This window comes from Polypterus senegalus, chromosome 3, assembly GCF_016835505.1.
Source record: "Polypterus senegalus isolate Bchr_013 chromosome 3, ASM1683550v1, whole genome shotgun sequence".
In the NCBI taxonomy this organism is placed as follows: domain Eukaryota; kingdom Metazoa; phylum Chordata; class Cladistia; order Polypteriformes; family Polypteridae; genus Polypterus; species Polypterus senegalus.
This window is the reverse complement of record NC_053156.1, coordinates 213,066,033-213,089,484: the sequence shown is the minus strand read 5'-3', so window position 1 is coordinate 213,089,484 and position 23,452 is coordinate 213,066,033. Positions and strand designations below refer to the sequence as shown.

The following is a 23,452-nucleotide window of genomic DNA, read 5'->3' as shown; positions in this document are numbered from 1 at the left end:
TGATAGATTGACAGATCAGACAAACGCACTTCAATTGTGCGATTGTGACATTGTGAGAGAAAAAAATCCAGCCTATAAAAACAAATTTTTTTTAAAATCCCTTCTTTAGTCGATATAAATTGGAAGGCTAACTAGATCACTTAGATAGCCGGAGTTTTGCAGTAGCTCGCGCGTTTGATCGTGCGTGCGGGATGACCAGTGTGTTAGAAGAAAAGAGATCTCAGACTGGCAGCCCTGTATGTCATTCAAGTGGCAAATGCCATAGGGAGGATATATGATAGACTAACATTTTAAAAAAAAATTTCAAATGCAACGCAATCTACCTACACTACCTTTCTGATCTACTGGTCGATTGCGATTGACGTATTGGGCACCCCTGGTGTATTGTATATTTTGTCACTGTAAGTAGTCTGCACTGTTCAAACATACATGTTACCTACTGTAGGTATTGGCTTCAAAAGTTTGTTGTGAAAAACTGAGATTTGTAACTTTGGGTTATTTGTGTATCTTTATTTTGTAAAAATGTTATTTATTTTTACTCATTTTTTTATTTTATTATTTGGAAATAGCAGAATTTGCACATTATTTTATATTTTTGCCTGTCTTATTACAACATTTCTAAAAAATAAATAATGTATTATGATCAAACAGTTACTCAGTACTTGAGTAGTCTTTTCACCAAATACTTTTTTACTCTTACTTGAGTAATTTTTTGAATGACTACTTTTTACTTCTACTTGAGTAATATTATTTTGAAGTAATGCTACTCTTACTTGAGTACAACTTTTGGCTACTCTACCCACCTCTGACTACTGTGTATACCCTGTCAAATACCTGGTTACCTGCTCTTTAAACTTTTTTATATTTGTGAGATATGACCTACTCTGTCCTTAGCCATGCAAACTATTCCAAAACACATTACTTCTGATTTTCTGCCTTGCCTAGATTGCTTATTATTTGCTTTGAAATTTTTTAGAATTTTTCCATGACTCAAAATACAATTTGATGCTAATCAGAATCCGATTTCTTCTTAGGTCACAGCAACCTCCTGCCTTATACAAAGGTATAATATTATCCCGCTTTCAGTCTCACTTGGAACATGCTTTATTTTAAGAGACTGATAGGAAAAAGAAATATAAGGCATTATGACTCCAGTTTTATTTTTAGCTTTGCATTATTCATTTTGTTACAGCATTATTCAAAATTTGATCCAGAGAGATTGCAATATGTCTAGCAGGAAGTGAAATAGCAACATGAATGCAGAATGACAAGATTGCATCTGCTGCATAAACAAACAAGCATATAAATAAATACAGACATATATAAATGTATGAACAAATATTCTTTGCATGAAAAAGTGCATACATTAATACTTTAGCTAGGTCAGCTGACCCTTTTAACTTTTAGTTATAGAAGGCCCATTTATGGGGAAATGCTGTTTGTGCTGGAGGGTAGAGAGAGTAGTGCACTGTGCTCTGTTTGCCAGACATTAATGGTTTCATGCCTTGCTTATTTTATAACTTGAAAAACAGAAGACTTATTTGGGATTTAATCTGCTCAGCAGACGTCTAGTGCAAAACAATTGTTAATGCTTATATGCACAAATATAAGATTGCTAATATATATTTCCCCATAAGATCAAATGTCAAAATGTTAATCAAAAACCTTTATACAAAATATGCATTTTCTATATGTGATTTTACTGTGTAAATGTGCAAATTAGGAGCTACACATAAAGTAAGATTCTGAATCACATATGTAAGTAGAATTTGCAAAGTTGTCATTATCAATGTCAATTTATTTAAAATAACATAAAAATACTGTAAATAATAAATAGAAGTACGATTACATAATCACAATGAGGAAACCATCAGTATTACTGAAGGTCACGGAAAGCAATTGAATAGAAATGAAGAGGACTCCTTTATGTGATGAGGTAAAGAGTTTCACAGGCGAGGAGCAGCAGCTGTAAAAGCCCTGTCCCCCTTAGTTTTACACTTGGTACGAGGGACAACAAGAGACAACTGATCAGAAGATCTAAGCACTCTGGATGGCTGGTGTAAAGCACACAATTCAGATAAATAGGCAGGAGCAAGCCCATGTAAAGATTTAAAAACTAGCAATAAGATTTTAAAATCAATTCGAAAACTGACAGGCAGCCAGTGTAAGGAAGCTAATATTGGAGAAACAGAATCAGACTTTCTTGCCCCAACCAGAAAGCGAGCGGCAGCATTCTGGACCAACTCTAACCTGCGTATCAGGGATTTGCTAATCCCAGAATACAGCGAGTTGCAGTAATCAAGGCGAGAAAAGATAAAAGCATGAGTAGCTTTCTCAAGATCCCTAGAAGATAAAAAAAGCTTGATCTTACCTAAAAGACGAAGCTGGAAAAAGCAACTGTTAACTACAGAATTAATCTGTTTCTCAAAAGATAGGTTACTGTCAAAAATAACACCAAGATTGCGGACTTGAGGTTTGCAAAAGACAGAGAAAGAGCAGAGAGGTCCAAGACCAATTATGAAATGGATTCTCTTGGCCAAAAGGTGGCACTGCATACAGGATGATAATAATAATAATATATTGTAACAAGAGAATGAGCCCTTGTGAACTGTACTCCACCTGTTGAGATAAATAAATCTATCTATATAATGCCAACTGTCTATTATTAGAACACGTATATCCCCATTGAACAGATAAAAAAAAAAACACAAGTTGAGAATAAATAACAAGATAGCAGAGCACTAAATAACCAAATACAAGCAAACCCCAGCTATAGTTCTATGCCTACTTCCACTACGTACTCATTTTACCAGCAACACTAAAACGCTCTATTTCTAAATCCCCTCTCTCTGCCTCCCTTCATCTCTGTCTCATGTCTCTGGCCTCTTCTTCCCACCACTGAACCCTTGCTCCAACTCTCTTCCTGACTCCATACGCAGTCCTATGTTATTACATAGCTTTAAACACCCTTAAGAGACCACGTCTTTGATCAGGATGTGCCCCTTCTTTTTCTCTTAAAACACTAAGCTTGAGCACCAACTGGAATCCATGCACCTGTGAACCTGTAGCAACACTAAACATCTGGGTTTATAAGGCAGCCTCTTATCTTAATTTTTTCTTTTTCACGACAGAATGCTGTCAATGCTATTAGCTGTCTATTGCTTTGAGGTCTATAGGCTTTGAGGTTTGTTTGCCCCTTTGCTTTTCCTCCATAATTTCTCTTTCAGTTCAGAGATGCAGGCACCATTGTGTAGTGAAAAATCATGGAGGAATGTTCTCACACTCCTGCTGCTATTCTCTCTCTCATACTTGTGCCCTTGTCCTTCACACCTACAGGGTACTACACATAACACTCCCTATCACCTCGAAGTGATGCCTATCTCCCTTCATTGACATGATGTGTTTTTCTCTCCTTTCCAGTGTGGATGTCTTTTACTCCAGCAAATGTTTCATGCAGATCTTACTTCTGTTTTATTCTATTTAATTCAAGCCAATCTAAATAGTAACACTGATTAGTTCAAAGTAGTTTGAAGGCTAAACAATATGCATATCTGCAAAACTAGCCCTGGGCAATGTCTACATGCCTTTGCTTTTTTTAAAAAAAAGGTTGCTCAAATATATATAATTATTTTTACAGCATTGTTTCTATATTTATACAAAGTTAGCAAGCAACATCTCATTTAAAAAACTGGTACCAGCCATGAGAAAAAGGAAAACAAACAAAAAAAAAATAGCAGAGAAAATAATATAGCACCTAAATGGTGCCCTCAATACTGCCAGGTTCTTGCATCACAATATCATGTCAAAAATATCAGTATCACAAAGCAGTAAAATATACTGTATATAAATAACTTAATTTAAGAGTATTATGTGACTGAGCTTTTGTGTAGATGTTAGCTACACCAAAATCAATAACTATGAGGAGGAAACTCCCTTTAAGCATTCAGTTTTCATCAGGTTAGATATAAAAGTAAAGAAAGTGTATAGAATGTTGTGCAGTCTTTTTTTAAAAAAAAAATCCCATTTTATTCATCTGAAAAACATGCTGTACCAGAAACCTAACTGATGGCAATTTGTGAATTAGAAATTCTTTTGTTAATTGTACAACATGAAATCTAATAATGTTAAAATAAATTGATGGTAATGTGTAGTTAACATTTTTCATTAATTAAATCATTAAAAAAAATCACTAAAACAGTTATCATGTAATTTCTAATCTAATTTATGGCCAAGGAGATTGAAATCTATCTGGGCAAGGACAGGCCACAGGACCAGAAGCATTTTGTAAATGTGAATCACAGAATTCTATCATAAATAATCATATTGAATAGTCTTAAATTACTGTAATATTATGGAGATAAAACATAAGATAAAAACGTTCAGGGATTTGAAACACTGTTACGTCAGTTATATTTCAACAAAATCTATTGGCACACTTACTTGATTGCTTTGATGTTGTCAAGTCTTCTGCTGCAAACAACAACAAAAATCATGATTAACTAGTATGCTTTAATTTAATTTTATTAGTTTTGTATATTTAAAAAATAAGAAGTAAAATATCAAAACTTATCATTGTTTCTGCGTTATATTTTGATGGTGATGTCTTTCCTTTCACTTTTCTTAGTTTTTGATGATATAATAACCAATACAAATATAAAGTGGGCATTGTAAAATAAACTAAAATTACCATTTTTTAAGGTAGCTAATATTTTTGTGTGTTTATAGATATACATTTAAGTATAGTAAGCAGTACAACAGCATTAAATCTCCGTCTGACAGGTTCCACATTAATTTCACCCTGAAATGGAAATGGACAATTGTACACTATGCTTGCCTAACTTGTACCTTTTAAGTATAACATATGTGGCAGATGGCCGTGGCCCATGCCTGGTCGGGACGCCCCTTTGACACTGGATCCGGGGGAGCAGTTACGGGATGCACACTACGTCCCCCGGAACACTTGTTGGTAGTCCCCTGGGGTTGTATCGGGGCCAATAGTTTGGAACACAGGAGCTCATTTCTGTTGGGCTCCGTGGCCACCGCCAGGGGGAGCTGCACGGCCTAACGAGCTCATCTGCGCGGGAATGTAGCCACACGGGGAGGTGCACCCGGAAGTAGGTCAATGAGCACCTGCAGCAATTCCGGGTGGGCTATAAAAGAGGTTGACAGTCACCACCCCAGGCGCCAGAGTCGGGAGGAGGAGGAGGACCAAGTTGCCTTGGAAGAGTGGATTTTGGGTGTTTTTCCTATGGTGGTGTTTTTGGGACTGTGTTGTGCCTGTGGGGATTACAGAGAAGACATGCCCCACAGGTGAAGAAAAATAAAATCTTTTTGTTCATTTATACGTGCCTCTGTTGTCAGTCTGTGTTGGGTCGATGCCTATATAGCACATTTCCCACACATAAAATAACCTTAACATAACATTCTTATATCTGTTTTCAAGCATAGGGAGAATTTAATGGGCTCTTGTTGAATAAGTTATGGGGAAGGGAGCAATATAGTTGGTAATTTCTTTCCTATTTCTGCCTGTAGAATGGAGAAGGATACCCCAGAGCAGTTCTGACATCACTGTCTCCAGAAGACCCACCTCTTTTGGCTTTCACGTAGTTAAAAAGACTCATCGGAAGTCAGGGTTCATTCACAGACCACCTTCTCAAGAGAATGCATCTTTCTACTAAGAAGATCCTTTATTAAATGCTAGATCATATATGACCCAGGCTCTGTCTACCAGACACCCCAGGATTTTTTTCTCTTTAATTCTTTGGAATCCCCATTGGGTGCCCAACTGTTTTTCTTTTTACCTTCTTATATTTTAAATTGTTTAATGTGATTTAGGATCTGAAGGGGCCAGAACCTATGGCAGTACCATAATGCAGATGGCAACAACCAGCTCAAAACAGGGCACCAGCTCATGGTAGGACCCACCCATGCACGAACGCACATTCACACTCAAACAGGGTCACTTCAGAGTCACTAATGAACCTCAACTGCACGTCTTTGTGTTAAAGGAAACATGCATGCAGACAGAATATACAAATGCCACATAGTTGGCAACAGAACACAAGTTTCAAACGTAGGATGTGGAGTATACGATATGTCATTCTTACACTATGTATTGCACATTTCTGTGTTCTGAATGTCTGGTATATTGTTTAAAATTTATTGATCTTTATTTTTTTTTTCTTTTAGTGTATGACATCAATTTCTTTTTGTTTTGACAAGCAAGACAAATACAAATACGCATTACACAAGGAAAATGTAAACATTATTTTAAACTCAATAAACTTACATTGATGACTGCTATACAGGTCATGTGATGAACATAAACACTGACAAAAATGTAACTGCTGGCTTTATAAACCCCATAAAAGGATACTGCAAAGACCTCTACATGCAACTAGTCACAACAGACAAAAGATAGATAGATAGATAGATAGATAGATAGATAGAAGTACATTAAACAGACAAAAAAAACTTTGTATTATTAAATATGAAAAAATATGCAGTGATTTCAGACTTTACATCAACATTAGCTAAAATTCATTGTAAGTTAAATCTAGTACTTCAAACGTTCCTTTCCTATTACTTTTCCAGAGTATGAATTTATTACATTGAAATACGTGATGCAGGTCACCCACCACTAAATGAAAATTGCCAAAATTAATTCAATGCATAGTCTACCAATACTATGGCCCTCTGTAAAACTGAGACTGAATACATTTTTAAACAAAACACTGAGTATTACTAACTAAATTGTACTCTTAAGGTTAAGGTAATTTTTGTTCCAGTCTGCTCATTATGGTTGTCAAAGTGAAATTCCTCATTTCTGAACGACTACTACAAAGCTGTGCTCTCAAACAGAGTTACAGTCATATGAAAAAGTTTGGGAACCCCTCTCAGCCTGCATAATAATTTACACTACTTTCAACAGAAAAGATAACAGTGGTATGTCTTTCGTTTCCTAGGAACATCTGAGTACTGGCGTGTTTTCCAAGCAAAGATTTTTAGTGAAGCAGTATTTAGTTGTATGAATTAAATCAAATGTGAAAAACGGGCTGTGCAAAAGCGTGGATCCCCTTGTAATTCTGCTGATCTGAATGCATGTAACTGGTCATTATTGATTACTTGCAACACCAAATTGGTTGGCTTAGCTTGTTAAGCCTTGAACTTTATAGACAGGTGTGTCCAATCATGAGAAAAGGTATTTAAGGTGGTCAATTGCAAGTTGTGCTTCCTTTGACTCTCCTCTGAAGAGTAACAGCATGGGGTCCTCAAAGTAACTCTCAAAAAAGATCTGAAAACAAAGATTGTTCAGTGTCATGGTTTAGGGGAAGGCTACAAAAAGCTATCTCAGAGATTTAAACTGTCAGTTTCAACGATAAAGAATGGAATGAAGAAATGGAAGGCCACAGGCACAGTTGCTGTTAAACCCAGGTCTGGCAGGTGAAGAAAAATACAGGAGCGACATATGTGTAGGATTGTGAGACCCACAGATCACCTCCAAAGACCTGCAAGAACATCTTTCTGCAGATGGTGTTGTTCTACAATTCAGCATAATTTGCACAAAGAATGTCTGTATGGCAGTGTGATGAGAAACAAGCCTTGACTGCACTCTCGCTACAAACAGAGTCACTTGTTGTATGCAAATGCTCAGTTAGACAAGCCAGATTCATTTTGGAACAAAGTGCTTTTGGACTGATGAGACAAAAATTGAGTTATTTGGTCATAACAAAAAGTGCTTTATATGGCGGAACAAGAACACTGCAATCCAAGAAAAACACCTGCTACCTACTGTCAAATTTGGTGGAGGTTTCATCATGCTGTGGGGCTGTGTGGCTAGTTCAGGGACTGGTGCCCTTGTTAAAGTCGAGGGTCGGATGAATTCAACCCAATATGAACAGATTCTTCAGGATAATGTTCAAGCATCAGTCACAAAGTTGAAGTTACGAAGGGGTTGGATATTCCAACATGACAAAGACCCAAAACACAGTGAGAAATCTATAAAGGCATTCATGTAGAGGAAGAAGTGTTCTGGAGTGGCCGTCACAGTCCTCTGACTTGAATATCATCGAAAATCTATGGGATGATTTGAAGCAGGCTGTCCATGCTCGGCAGCCATCCAATTTAACTGAAATGGAGAGATTTTGTATGGAAGAATGGTCAAAAATACCTCCATCCAGAATCCAGACACTCATCAAAGGCTATAAGAGGTGTCTAGAGGCTGTTATGTTTGCAAAAAGAGGCTCAACTAGGTATTGATATAATATCTCTGTTGGGGTGCCCAAATTTATGCCCCTGTCTAATTTTGTTATGATGCATATTGCATATTTTCTGTTAATCCAATAAACGTAATGTCACTGCTGAAATGCCACTGTTTCCATAAGGCATGTCATATATTAAAAGAAAGTTGCTACTATGAAAGCTCAGCCAATGATTAACAAAAATCCAAAGAATTAAGAGGGGTTCCCATACTTTTTCATATGACTGTATAGATTGCATTAACAAAGCTTCTTTCCAATGTACTTATTTGGATTTAATGTATCCCTGTTGGTCTTCCTTTCACATACCCACACCCAAGCAGACCCTGTGACCGTGTAAACATGGGGAGATGTGTGAGTGGGCCCTGTGACAGTTAGTGCTGTTTCCTCCCTCAAACCCAGTACTGCTAGAATAGGACCCCAATACTAAATTGAATTAAGGGAGTTTGAGTTTGAAAAATATATTTAGAAAGAAGTATATCAAGTCCTTTTAAATTTTCAGAGTAATTCTGACACAACTACCCCCTGTATATAAGCATCATTAATATTACATTAAAATATGATTATATTATACAGTATATACACAGTTACCCGATATAACCAATTAGTGCGTTTCAAAGTTCTAAATCAATGAAAACTTTCACCATATCATGTACAAACATTTCACATGAAAAATTAAACAAAAGTCATATTAAAAAATCACCAGGGGCCTCATGTATAAATGGTGCGTATTCACAGAAATGTTGCGTAAGAACTTTTCCATGTTCAAATCGCGATGTTTAAAACCTACACTTGGCGTAAAGCCACGCACTTTTCCATGGTACCTCATACCTTGTCGTACGCAAGTTCTCCGCTCGGTTTTGCAGACTGGCGGCACACAGCATCAAAGCAGTGCTACTGTTCCTGTGTGGTTAATCCTTATTTTCTTGACATGGCTTTATAAATACACTGAAACTAACCACATATAGTTTATTAGTGTAATGCATCTGATTGTAATTAACTTGTAACAATATAATGGTCCAGGGAATAGCCATAGTATTCCAAATACCATAACTGCTTTAACCCTAACTTTCTTCTTCTTTCAGCTGCTCCCTTTAATGGTTGCCACAACGGATCATCTCTTTCCATATTACTCTCACTGCACCACTCGGAGTATTTATATAACTGTATCTGAGTGTGAATCACAGCAGCAGCTGATCTGACAGAGAATTATCTGGATACAGAATCAAGCACACGCTACCTTAGCCATGGCAAAATGTTGCAAAGCCTTTCCTGTACAGACCTCGTGGTTCAGAAATAGTGTCATCCCAAGAACTATAAACGCACTCAATCAATTGCTCCTTGTAGATCTTTTTGTACTTATAAGTACAATCACCTCACTGTAAACTTGCACTACAGTTATAATATTGCACAACCTGAGCCACTTTAGAAAGCACATATTTACATATGATGAAGATATCATTTTTAAGATGAAATCCAGCAAAATATGTTTATTACATTATATAGGTAAAACTTTAACTTCATTTAAATAATTTATATTCTTCACTGGGACTGGTGTAAAGGATAGAATAATTAAACATGTACTACAAAGATATTTCAATGTTCCTTAAACGTTTTGAAGAATCGGCGCTCTAAGCTTACAGGTGGCTTAACTTCTATCACAGAACTGATTGTGTGGCGATCGGTTACTTGGAAAAAGAAAAGCAAGGACTGCAGCGGCGGCCACACCAATATACACTGAATATAAAACAGAAAGAGAAAATAACGACACAGCTAAAAACGCAGCGGCAAATTTCGACAAAAGTTAAACGCTTGTGTCATGAACACGAGGTGGCTATGCAGTGTCTGCAATGGACGTGGCCATCCACCGTGCATAAGATACCATATTGACATTGGCGGGCGAAGGTGCCACCGATTCTTTCTCTAACCAGGGCCGCCACAAGCCTAGAGCTGCCCATGAGTACTGCTGCAATAAATAATTTAATCGAAGTTTGCGCACAATCACTGCGCCGTGAAACCCATGTTTAATAACGTGCTTTAACTCCTATCGTCATGAAAATGATATCACGTATACATCTCAGTATTTTAGTTATTTAGAGAGCTGTAATTTATGATGTTCTACTTTAATTACAAAATAAACTACATGATTAAAGTGGAAATTTCGAGATTGAAGTTGACATTTCGTGCTTTTTTTAACCACTGTGTGCCTATTTTTTTTTGTCTGTACCCTAATAAGCTTTCATATGACACTCAGACGGTGGGCTACGACTCGCCTTTTCACGGCAACTTTGATATCTGAGCTTTCAAGTTTCTCCAACACGCTATGTCACTCGATCAACTTCCTTTTGTTGATTATACCATGGTTTAATTAAACAAATAGTATGTTTTTCCTTTGCTCCACTTGGTATTCGCTGAAATTCTTATATTTTCCCCCATGCTTTTCCCATTGTCTTTTCACAGAAGGCTGAGCTTAAGGGCGATTTATATTGATTTGCATATTCAAAGAGGTGTAATTCTGGGAGGAGTTGGGGCGGGACAGAAGGCGCGTGCACGAGCATTACTTTTCACGGGACCGGGATTTATGTAGCGGAAGAACGTGGAAGTTGGAGTACGCACAGATTCCTGCTTCTGTATTTTTCTGTGCGTAAGCACATTTCGGCTTTTGTGCTTACGCCATGTTATAGTGCGAATTCTACGCACGGCGTTATGCATGAGGCCCCAGCTCTGCAATTTAAAATGCAATAATTATATAATTATTACTCTAGGATTATTAATGAACTCTTACAATGTAATATATTGCAAATAGCAGTCATACTGTACCTTTTGGTTTTCCTTCTTTAGGAGCTGCCTTTTTCTCAGGAACTAGAACCTTCTCTAAATAAAAAAATGGAAAATATTTACAATCTGAATGCCAACTGACATGCTATGATAAAAATGACAGTATTATTAAGAGATGATCACAAGCTCACATTCTGGTGTGAAAAACAGTGTCTACATGTAATGACAACTTTGCTATGACAATTAACAAATCACAGGGACAAACATTCGAAAAAGTTAGTTTATTTATTAGAGAGAAAGAAACGATATTCACTCACGGGTAGTTATGCGTTGCGTTTTCATGATGTAACTCCAAACACGGAATCAAAATTCAAAGCGATATTGATGAAAAGTTAATTCCAAATATTGTTTTTACTGAAGTTTTACAATAAAAATGTAAGTTTAAAATTTATTTGTGTGTTAATTTCAAAGCCAAACAGAACAAAAATGTATAACAGAACAAATACCTCTTACACAACATGAAACCTAATTTTCTTTCAATTTATCATGTTTTACTTTTTTTTACTATGGTTAATTAGACACTGTCATGTATAATAGTTAGGTCTATTATGCATATCTAACAATTCCCATGAAAATAACAATCTATTTAAATTGTACATCCGCTTCTAAATACATGAGCGGCAGAGCTACGAAGTGGCTAGTGTGTAGCGCCCGCTGAGGTGTTGGTGAGTGAAGCGAGTTGGGGGGAGAGCCCTCTAGTTATAATTAATTTCTAAAATATATCTTACAGTATGTTATTTCTAGTATTTAATATCTTAACAAACATTTTTGAAAAAAAATTGCAGTATACAGAAATAGCAATAATTTTCAAATTTTACAATACATTCATCCATCCATCCATCCATCCTCTTCCGCTTATCCAAGGTCGGGTCGCAAGGGCAGCAACTTAAGCAGAGAGGCCCAGACTTCCCTCTAACCGGTCACTTCTTCTAGCTTTTCCGGGAGAATCCCAAGGCGTTCCCAGGCCAGCTGGGAAACATAGTCCCTCTAGTGTGTCCTGGTCTTCCCTGGGGCCTTCTCCCGGTTGGATGTGCCAGAAACACCTCACCAGGGAGGTGTCCAGGAGGCATCCTGATCAGATGCCCGAGCCACCTCATCTGACTCCTCTCGATGCGGAGGAGCAGCGGCTCTACTCTGAGCCCCTCCCGGATGACTGAGCTTCTCACCCTATCTTTAAGGGGAAGCCCAGACACCCTGCGGAGGAAACTCATTTCAGCTGCTTGTATTCATGATCTCGTTGTTTTGGTCACTACCCATAGTTAATGACCATAGGTGAGGGTAGGAACGTAGATCGACTGGTAAATTGAGAGCTTTGCCTTGCGGCTCAGCTCCTTTTTCACCATGACAGACCAATGTAGAGCCCGCATCACTGTGGACGCCGCACCAATCCGCCTGTCAATCTCACACTCCATTCTTCCCTCACTTGTGTACAAGACTCCGAGATACTTGAACTCCTCCACTTGGGGCAGGATCTCTCCCCCAACCCTGAGAGGGCACTCCACCCTTTTCCGGCTGAGGACCATGGTCTCGGATTTGGAGGTGCTGTTTCACATCCCAGCCGCTTCACACTCAGCTGCGAACCGATTTAGAGAGAGCTGAAGATCATGGCCTGATGAAGCAAACAGGACAACATCATCTGCAAAAAGCAGTGACCCAATCCTGAGTCCAGCAAACCAGACTCCCTCAACACCCTGGCTGCGCCTAGAAATTCTGTCCATTAAAGTTATGAATAGAATCGGTGACAAAGGGCAGCCCTGGCGGAGTCCAACTCTCACTGGAAACGGGCTCGACTTACTGCCGGCAATGCAGACCTAGCTCTGACACTGGTTGTACAGGGACCGAACAGCTCTTATCAGGGGGTCTGGTACCCCATACTCCCGGAGCACCCCCCACAGGGTTCCCCGAGGGACACGGTTGAACACCTTTTCCAAATCCACAAAACACATGTAGACTGGTTGGGCAAACTCCCATGCACCCTCCAGGATTCTGCTAAGGGAGTGGAGCTGGTCCACTATTCCGCGACCAGGATGAAAAACACACTGTTCCTCCTGAATCCAAGGTTCGACTATCCGACGGACCCTCCTCTCCAGGACCCCCGAATAGACTTTTCCATGGAGGCTGAGAAGTGTGTTCCCTCTGAAGTTGGAACATACCCTCCGGTCCCCTTTCTTAAAGAGGGGGACCACCACCCCGGTCTGCCAATACAGAGGTACTGTCCCCGATGTCCATGCGATGGTGCAGAGATGTGTCAACCAAGACAGTCCTACAACATCCAGAGGCTTGAGGAACTCCGAGCGTATCTCATCCACCCCCGGGGCCCTGCCACCAAGTAGTTTTTTGACCACCTCGGTGACCACAGCCCCAGAGATGGGGAAGCCCACCTCCGAGTCCCCAGGCTCTGCTTCCTCATTGGAAGGCATGTTAGTGGGATTGAGGAGGTCTTCGAAGTACTCCCCCCACCGACCCACAACGTCCCGAGTCGATGGCAGAAGCGCACCATCCCCACCATATACACTTTTGACACTGCACTGCTTCCCCCTCCTGAGACGCCAGACGGTGGACCAGAATCTTGTCGAAGCTGTCCGAAAGTCGTTCTCCATGGCCTCCCCAAACTCCTCCCATGCCCAAGTTTTTGCCTCAGCAACCACTGAAGCCACATTCCGCTTGGCCTGTCGGTACCTTTTAGCTGCCTCCAGAGTCCCACAGGATAAAAGGGTCCGGTAGGACTCCTTCTTCAGCTTGACGGCATCCCTCACCGCCGGTGTCCACCAACAGGTTCAGGGATTGCCGCCACAACAGGCACGATCACCTTACTGCTACAGCTCCAACAATAGAGGCACAGAACATGGCCCATTTGGACTCAACGTCCCCCACCTCCCTCAGGACATGGTCGAAGTTCTGCCGGAGGTGGGAGTTGAAGGACTCTGCCAGACGTTCCCAGCAGACCCTCACAACACGTTTGGGTCTACCAGGCCTAACCGGCATCCTCCCCCACCATCGAAGCCAACTCACCACCAGGTGGTGATCAGTTGACAGCTCCGTCCCTCTCTTCACCCGAGTGTCCAAGACATGTGGCCACAAGTCCGACGACACAACCACAAAGTCGATCATCAAACTGAGGCCCAGAGTGTCCTGGTGCCAAGTGCACATATGAATATCCCAATGCTTGAACATGGTGTTCGTTATGGATAATCCGTGACAAGAAGAGAAGTCCAATAACAAAACACCACTCGGTTCAGATCGGGGCATTCCTCCCAATCACGCCCTTCCAGGTCTCTTGCCCGCATGAGCATTGAAGTCTCCCAGCAGTATGAGGGAGTTCCCAGAAGGTATGCCCTCTAGCACCTCCTCCAGGGACTCCAAAAAGGGTGGGTACTCCAAACTGCTGTTTGGCGCATACGCACAAACAACAGTCAGGACACGTCCCCCCACCCGAAGGCGGAGGGAGGCTACCCTCTCATCCACTGGGTTAAACCCTAATGTACACCTCAACGCACAGCTTGGATTCTGGAACCAATCTCCTTGAGAGGGGCTGGACTCTCTACCACTCTGGAGTTGCTACAATACATTCATTATACTAAAAGATACTGAAATATGTAAAGTATTTTAAAACTCACATTTTATTGCATATTAATATAGGTAACAATGAAAATAGAATTTAAATGTATTTCATTTTGAAAGGGTTTTAACATAACTTTTAAAGGTAAATGAAATGTGTGCATGTATAATATTTAAGCAAGTAGCAAATTTCTTAGGGGAGTGTGCTAGTTTGTTTTTTTTTGTGGTTGGTTTTTAAAGGTGACACTGACCTTTGATTTGATATACTGTCTACATTAATACCAAATATCCACAAAGTACAGAAATAATTGATTTAAAGATTGTGTGGATTTGGCTGGACACAGTACAGCAAATAAAGAGAAAGAGATGCTTGGACCTTTTTGTCATGGTAGTAAAATTTCAGTACTGAATGCCTATTTCAAGAATCTAAATGCCCAAGCATTCATCATTCACTGTAACATTACCTGCTTTTGGGGAGTGTGTAATTTTTTCATGTTTTTCAGAATCAGTCTCTGTAAAAAATAATAGAATTTTATGCCAATGAATAAAATTAAACAATTATTAATGTTTGAGACATTTCACATTCATTTGCACTTAAATTAATTATTTTTTGCTTCTTAGGACACATGCACCACTGAGCTACAAGCTTCTAAATTTCAATAGAAACAAAAAAGTGTATTATTATAATTTATGCATATTTTAATCAACCTCATCATCATCGACAAACTGACAATCTCTCAGCTCATTCTTTTTGGGGACAAAATTGATAAGACTGCTGAGTACTGAACCACCAACATAAAGTTTACAATGTTGTGTTGTCTTTCATCAACATGGCAAGAAAGTATATCGGCTGTCACTTTGTGCTACAATATTTTACTGTAAGCTCCACATAAATAATACCACACTCTGTTACATTCATTAAAGCAAATTGATTTTCTTAGCTGTATGTAGTATGCAGGAAACATAACCAATAATTAGTCCATAACTGTGCATTATAGTTTGGTTAAACAGGCATAAAATGACTTTTCCAGCATTTGCAAATTTTAAGCTTAGACGTTCTAGTATTTAGCCACAATTTGAAAGTATTTATACATTACATATGTAACTTATGAAAGAAGGCTTCTGTGAAATATTAACATCCAGAAACAAACTAGAAATAACACAAAGGTGAATACCAAGCACAAAACCTTTCTTATAACCAAAAACTTTTCAGAATATTCCAATTGTAGTGATTAAAATAGGAAAGAAAGGAAATATATTGTATGGACTTGTATCATTTAATGGAAAAAAATTCAAATAACATTCATTTTTGTAAATTTAAATAAAGTAATTTAAATAAAGAGCAATCATCAGAACCTGATACTGGCTATATATATATATCACAACGATTTAATGTCTGAGTACTGTCATATTGTAATTCGTCAACCAATCTTTGTTTGGATCCATTTTTTTAAACCAAGCCTATTGGACACATTTGAAGAACCAAGACCTTAGCCACATACATTATAATTCAGCTTGCTCTTGGTCCTATTGTATCAAAAACTCTTGTTCTGATGTTATGCTGACTTCTTGCATTTTAAAATCTGTTTGCTTGAAAATGTTCAATCAGCATTAAAAATTAAACTAAGTGCTATTTTTCTCTGAGGTCCAAATGTTTTCTTGTCACTGCCTATTTTGGGATGAGCATCTGTGTTTCTGAATAGTCATTTACATTCAATCAAACAGCTTTAACATTAGCTGTTAACATCTTAAAGTGGAAACCTTATAAACAGGAGAACAGAATACTCTATTTCAAAATAAAAAAGAAAAACCCTTCCTTTATTATTGACTAAAACACATGCAAAACCATCAATGTTCGAAAGAAAAAAGTCTGAAAGAATTTAAATATCTAAGGCATAAATATTTTGTAGACCATTGTTAAAGGATGTGAAACGGTGTGTCTTGGTGGTAACATCCCCACTTTTATAAAGACAGAGACAATTTTTAAAGGTGATTGGTTGAGTTAAAGTTTGAGGTCATTCCAGGAACAACAGAAATCTCATAATAATAATAATAATAATAATAGATTGTATTTATATATAATCTTTATATATAATATGGAGACCTCAGGAGATATCCAGGCAGCTAGGAATCAACAAAGATTTTCCAGAAAGAAATGCTGGAGTTATTACCTATTGACAAGGATAGACCACTCAGGAAAAATCCTGTGTACTTGGCCCTTTAAGTTCTCAAGACTCAGGGAGTACCATGATTTATATTGCGAGAAGAGGGTGCAGTGGGATGATGGCCCTGAGATTTTATATACTTCCAAAATTGTTCTAGGACTTGACCCTCATATGACCCTTAAGTTGAGAATGAATGCAAAGGATGGTATTACTGGAAGAGAGAAAGGATAGCCAATTTCGGTATACAAAGGGGTGCAAGGGTAGTAGGGTGTTTCATTTTTCCAAAGATGTGATTTTCATATGACTTTGCTTACACCCCGAGTCTCAGTGATGTAAAAGATATATATGCCAAATTTCAAGAAGAATGGATAATATTTAGGGGTTGCACACATTGATCACTTTTATTACAGTGTACCTAGGAGGTTGGTCTAAAAACGACTTCAGTTTCAGGATCCCAGGGGCTCTGCATCAAGCAAGGTGGATGGCAAATGAAATATATGCACTTAAAATTGTCCTCTTCACTAAACAGTTAAATATTCCTGAACGAGTATTGAAAGGAATGAAACGGGTTGCACATTTTGTCAGACTCATATTTATTCGCTTTTGGCACGAGGCAAGTGTAAGTTGATGGGCTCCAAAGAATGATGTGGATATGCTACAGCTTCTGAGCACTTACCCAGATGCAGACGTCAAAAAAAAGTGGTCTCACAGTTGCTAAGAGACACCTTTGGTATCTGTCAGAAACAAACGTAGGATTGGCTTTTTTGGACGAACGTATTACTCAGGCTAAAAAGGAAAATATGACTAAAAATTTAGAAACCAAACCTGCAAAGAAAAAGGAAATGAAACGATTAGAGGGTAAAAACCTAGTTTTTGAAGGAAAAGACCTGAGCCATTTCGTTACTAATAAAACAAAGACGTTCTTTGAATTGTTTGGGATCCCCGACGTGACAGAATACTGCAGTGATTCTCTAAGAAGCCATGTGAACGCTCTTAAGATGGTCAATGATACCGCAGAAAAAGGAATTGCTCTGATAAAAAAGTTTAACGAATCGGTCAGGGACGAACAACAAAAACAATTCTTGTTGAGAGTAGTCAAGCATCACAGAAAAGTCGCCACCAAGCGAACAAAAGAAGGGATTGCATCGTTCAAAGTTGATTAATATAACACATGTTTTGCATACTACCTATTAATCTTAGTGTCTAGTTTTAATATTATTTTAAGCTTGTGATTTCTAGTTTTCCCAATAAAAGTAATTAACATTGAAAAATCTTATTTTTTGCCTACTTTTACAAAACTGATTAAAGTGTGCAACCTCTAAATATTATCCAGTCTTCTTGAAATTTGGCATATATATCTTTTATATCACTGAGACTCTGGGCGTAAGCAAAGCCTGCAAAAATTTTACATTTTATTTTTTGCCTTAGAAAATGAAACACCCTAAAGGGTAGAAAGCATGCTAGATGATAAAAATAAAAAGTGTACTGCAAACACTTTCTAAGAGTGTTTTTTCACTCCCTTATTATTAGAACATTAGAAAAATCTAAATGAGAACAGGCCATTCAGCCCAGCAAAGATCGCTAGTCCTATCCACCAAATTCTTCCAAAATAACATCAACTCTCTAAAGTCCTATTATCATCTGTGTCCCAGTGTTCTTGATGAACTTATTTTAAAGTAACAATTTCCCTTCATAATTTTAATCAGTTCAGTCATGTCTCCTTTTAATCTTCTTTTTCTTAAACTGAAAAGGGTCAACTCTTTTAATATTAACTCATAACTTATTCCCTGCAGCCCTCAAATCAACCTTGTTGTTCTTCCCTGGACTTTTCCAGCGGTGCTATGCCTTTTTGTAGCCTGGAAACCAAAACTGCACACAGTACTCCAGAAGAGGTCAATCAGTGTCAAATAAAGCTTCAGCATAATCTCCTTGGACTTGAACTTCACATATGGTATGATATAACCTAACATTCGTTAACCTTCTTAATAGCTTCTGAATACTGTCTAGCAGTTGATAGAGACTAGTTCACTACAACTCCTAAATCCTTTTCATAAAGAGTACTCTTGATTTTCATACCTTCCACTGTGTATTCAGATCTACGATTTCTACTTCATATGTGTAATACTTTTAATTAACTTACATTACATTTCATCTGCCACAAATGTGCCCAAGCCTGTATGCCGGCCAAATCCCTCTGAAATGATTTAGCTTGGTATCATCTGCAAACTTAATCATCTTGTTATTTATATTCCTGCCCAAATCATTTATATACAGTATATTAAAAACAGCAGTGGCTCAAGCACTGACCCCTGTGGAACATCAGTCTCAACATCAACCAATTCTAATAGGATGCAGGGGATTATGGTGTGAGGAATACTGTGTCTGAGCCAATTTTGTACACATACCTCACAGATCCATGCACATCTGGTATCTAGCTCCCTGGTGCAGATATCCCAGAATTAAATCAAGATAACTGATCTTTTCTGTAGTAAATATATTTTCTCAACTCCTTGATTCCTTATGTATTGTATAATTGCTAAATGGTTTGCTTATTTACTTACTTTGTGGTTGTGTCTTATCGGAGAGTAACATTTTGGATGGCTGGTGCTCTGGATAAGTGTGTTTCGAAGCAGAATGGATGGATGGATGGTGGGTACTCAATGGTCTATCTGCAAAATTAAGAAAACAAAGACTTCACATATAAAATAATATATTTTACACGTTATAAAGTAAATAAATCAAAACAAAACAAAAAAGTAAAGAGATGATATACTGAAAAGGACAGTATAAAATATGCTGTTTTTAAAAGATTAGTAAGGTGTCTGTCAACATCACTGAGCAGCCTAGTGGCCTCCTTATTGTCCCAATATGCATTTGTCTGCATCTGTTGCCCTCTGTATATACACTGCATTATACAGTATATACAATATATTCTGTAGTATACATTGTATACATAGTGCAAAAACAATGTATACTCAATGTACAATCAATATTACAATCAGGCCCTTGTTGGGGCTTTTCTATCACTTGTACACTATAGTTCACTACAATACACTCAGAGTGCTTCTTAGGTCCTCTGGGATCCAGTCAATTTACTGTCCTCACCTGACCATCCTGACACATTGACCTTAATTATTATTAATTATAATCCTGTTTTTGATTTCTGATAAAATGTGTTCTAAAATATAATTAAATAAATATTACATTCATACTTTGCTTAGAATGCTAGAAATAAAATGATAAACTACATAGATTGAATACATTTTCATTCTCACAACAAACACTATGGAATTCATTTATCGCTAGAATCCCTGATGCTTATGAAAAAACTTAATCCTGGGCCTCCTTAAATTTCTTTGCACCTCCTCAACAGCGCCTTTGTGTTCCAAATGTGTCCCATCACCCCCACCGACGCGGCTCAAGTCAAACAAAGAGTTCTCCCAGCTCAAGTCTGTTTATCTGGGTGTGAGGTAGGTCTGAAATTGTATAGGGGAAATGATACAGTACAGTTGTGCCTGAAAGTTTGTGAACCCTTTAGAATTGTCTATACTTCTGCATAAATATGACCTAAAACATCATCAGATTTTCACTCAAGTCCTAAAAGTAGATAAAGAGAAACCGGTTAATCAAATGAGACACAAATATTATACTTGGTCATTCATTTATTACATATTTGTGAGTGGCAAACGTATGTGAACCTCTATGATTAGCAGTTAGTTTGAAGGTGAAGTTAGAGTTAGGTGTTTTCAATCAATGGGATGACAATCAGGTGTGAGTGGGCACCCTGTGTTATTTAAAAAACAGGGATCCATCAAAGTCTGCTCTTCACAACACATGTTTGTGGAAGTGTATTATGGCACGAACAAAGGAGATTTCTGAGGACCTCAGAAAAAGAGTTGTTGATGCTCGTCGAGCTGGAAAAGGTTACAAAATCATCTCTAAAGAGTTTGGACTCCACCAATCCACAGTCAGACAGATTGTGTACAAATGGAGGAAATTCAAGACCATTGTGACCCTCCCCAGGAGTGGTCGACCAACAAAGATCACTCCAAGAGCAAGGCGTGTAATAGTCGGTGAGGTCACATTGGCTAATGTTGATGTTCATGAGTCCACCATCAGGAGAACACTGAACAACAATGGTGTGCATGGCAGGGTTGCAAATGTCTCCTAAAAAAACATTGCTACTCATCTGCAGTTTGCTAAAGATCACATGGACAAACCAGAAGGCTATTGGAAGAATGTTTTGTGTACGGATGAGACCAAAATAGAACATTTTAGATTAAATGAAGGGCGTAGCGCTGCTGCCTCACAGTTAGGAGACCTGGGTTCGCTTCCCGGGTACTCCCTGCTTGGTATTTGCATGTTCTCCCCGTGTCTGTGTGGGTTTCCTCCGGGTGCTATGGTTTCTTCCCACAGTCCAAAGACATGCAGGTTAGGTGGATTGGTGATTCTAAATTGGCCCTGGTGTGTTTGTGTGTGTCCTGTGGTGGGTTGGCACCCTGCCTGGGATTGGTTCCTGCCTTGTGCCCTGTGTTGGCTGGGATTGGCTCCATGTGACCCTATGTTTGGATTCAGCAGGTTGGAAAATGGATGGAGATTAAATGAAAAGCTTTATGTTTGGAGAAAGGAAAACTCTGTATTCCAGCATAAGAACCTTATCCCATCTGTGAAACATGGTGGTGGTAGTATCATGGTTTGGGCCTATTTTGCTGCATCTGGGCCATGACGGCTTGCCTTCATTGATGGAACATTGAATTCTGAATTATATCAGAGAATTCTAAAGGAAAATGTGAGGACATCTGTCCATGAACTAAATCTCAAGAGAAGGTGGGTCATGCAGCAAGACAACGACCCATAGCACGCAAGTCATTCTACCAAAGAATAGTTAAAGAAGAATAAAGTTAATGTTTTGGAATGGCCAAGTCAAAGTTGACATTAATCCAGTCGAAATGTTGTGGAAGGACCTGAAGTGAGCAGTTAATGTGAGGAAACCCACCAACATCCCAGAGGTTGATACTGTTCTGTACGGAGGAATGGCCTAAAATTCCTCCAAGCCAGTGTGCAGGAATGATCAAAAGTTACCGGAAATGTTTAGTTGCAGTTATGGCTGCAAACTGGGGGTCACACCAGATACTGAAAGCAAAGGTTCACATACTTTTGCCACTCACAAATATGTAATATTCGATCATTTTCCTTAATAAATAAATGACCAAATATAATATTGTTGTCTCATTTGTTTAACTGGTTTCTCTTTATCCACTTTTAGGATTTAAGTGAAAATCTGATGATGTTTTAGGTCATATTTATGCAGAAATATAGAAAATTCTAAAGGGTACATGAACTTTCAAGCACACCTGTTTATTGCTATTTGGAACACATGTATTTCATGTGTGTTCCTTGTCTACAACAATCTGGGTAAATGTAGGATGACAGAAAATGTGAGGCAAGAAATGTTGAACACAAAATTAATGCAGAAACTTTTTGCATGTTATACTAATAATGACAAAATGCTGACATGAAGTGTATAATGTGTGAAGACTGAAGTCCAAATCTCAAATAAATATATGTATACAGTATGTATATGTATATTACTGTTAAGAAGCCCATAATCGAAATGCAATAGTGTAAATCAATTAGTATTTTTGTTAAAAACTAGAAATGCAGTAGCATCAAGGCTGTAATACAGTCCACCAAATGTAGGATTACCTTATCTCAGGCAGCAAATGTGGCTGCAGTAATTCTTTCACACCATTTCTTTATTTTTTCATCCATCCCTACTTCTTACTAAGCATCAAATTTGAATAAACTAGGGCCTCATTCATAACACCGTGCGTAGAATTCACACTCTAACATGGCGTAAGCACAAAAGTGGAACTGTGCTTAGGCACAAAAAAATCCAGATGCATAAATCTGTGTGAATGCAAACTTCCACATACTTCCGCTACATAAATCCCGGTCAGCGTGAAAAGTAACGCACATGCACGCACCTACTGTCCCACTACCTCTCCTCCCAGAATTACGCCTCTTTGAATATGCAAATCAATATAAATAGCCCTTAAGCTTAGTGTTCTGTGAAAAGGCAATGGCAAAAGCATGGGGGGAAATACAAGAAGTTCAGCGAATACCAGGTGGAGGCAAGGAAAAAGTACTATTAGTTGGTTTGAACAGTGGTATAAACAACAAAAGGAAGTTGATCAAGTGACATAGAGTGTTGAAGAAACTCAAAAGTTCACAAAGTTGCACAGTGCCCGAAATAAAAAAGAAGTTGCCAGATATCAAAGTCGCTGTGAAAAGGCAAGTCGTAGCCCACTGTCTGAGTGTCATATGAAAGCTTATTAGGGTACAGAGAAAAAAAAATAGGCACACAGTGGGAAAAAAACACGAAATCTTGAAATTTCCACTTTAATCACGTAGTTTATTTTGTCATTAAAGTAGAACATCATAAACTTCATCTTAAAATAATTTAATTTACTCAAATCCCATCGTAACTAAAGTAGTACGTTAAATGCTTTGTTTTGTATTTGATCTTCTATGTGCTCTATGTGTGTGAATCACTACATGCTTCTGGGCTTCCTCTTCCTCCGACAGGTCACAGAATCCATTACATTCATAATATTACAGGTCTCTGAATAA

The 23,452-nt window shown here is 38.4% G+C and overlaps 1 protein-coding gene across 1 annotated transcript in view; it reads right to left on the bottom strand.

The window, feature by feature from the left end:
• Window positions 1–23,452, bottom strand: part of LOC120526647 (triadin-like) — a 200,871-nt gene that overhangs the window by 54,487 nt on the left and 122,932 nt on the right. Inside the window, exons 13-16 of the mRNA XM_039749804.1 lie at window positions 19,381–19,488; window positions 15,119–15,166; window positions 11,079–11,132; window positions 4,441–4,470 (exon numbers count right to left, since the gene is read on the bottom strand). Of these exons, the coding sequence (XP_039605738.1) occupies window positions 4,441–4,470; window positions 11,079–11,132; window positions 15,119–15,166; window positions 19,381–19,488 (240 nt within the window). The remainder of the gene's footprint in view (window positions 1–4,440; window positions 4,471–11,078; window positions 11,133–15,118; window positions 15,167–19,380; window positions 19,489–23,452) is intronic.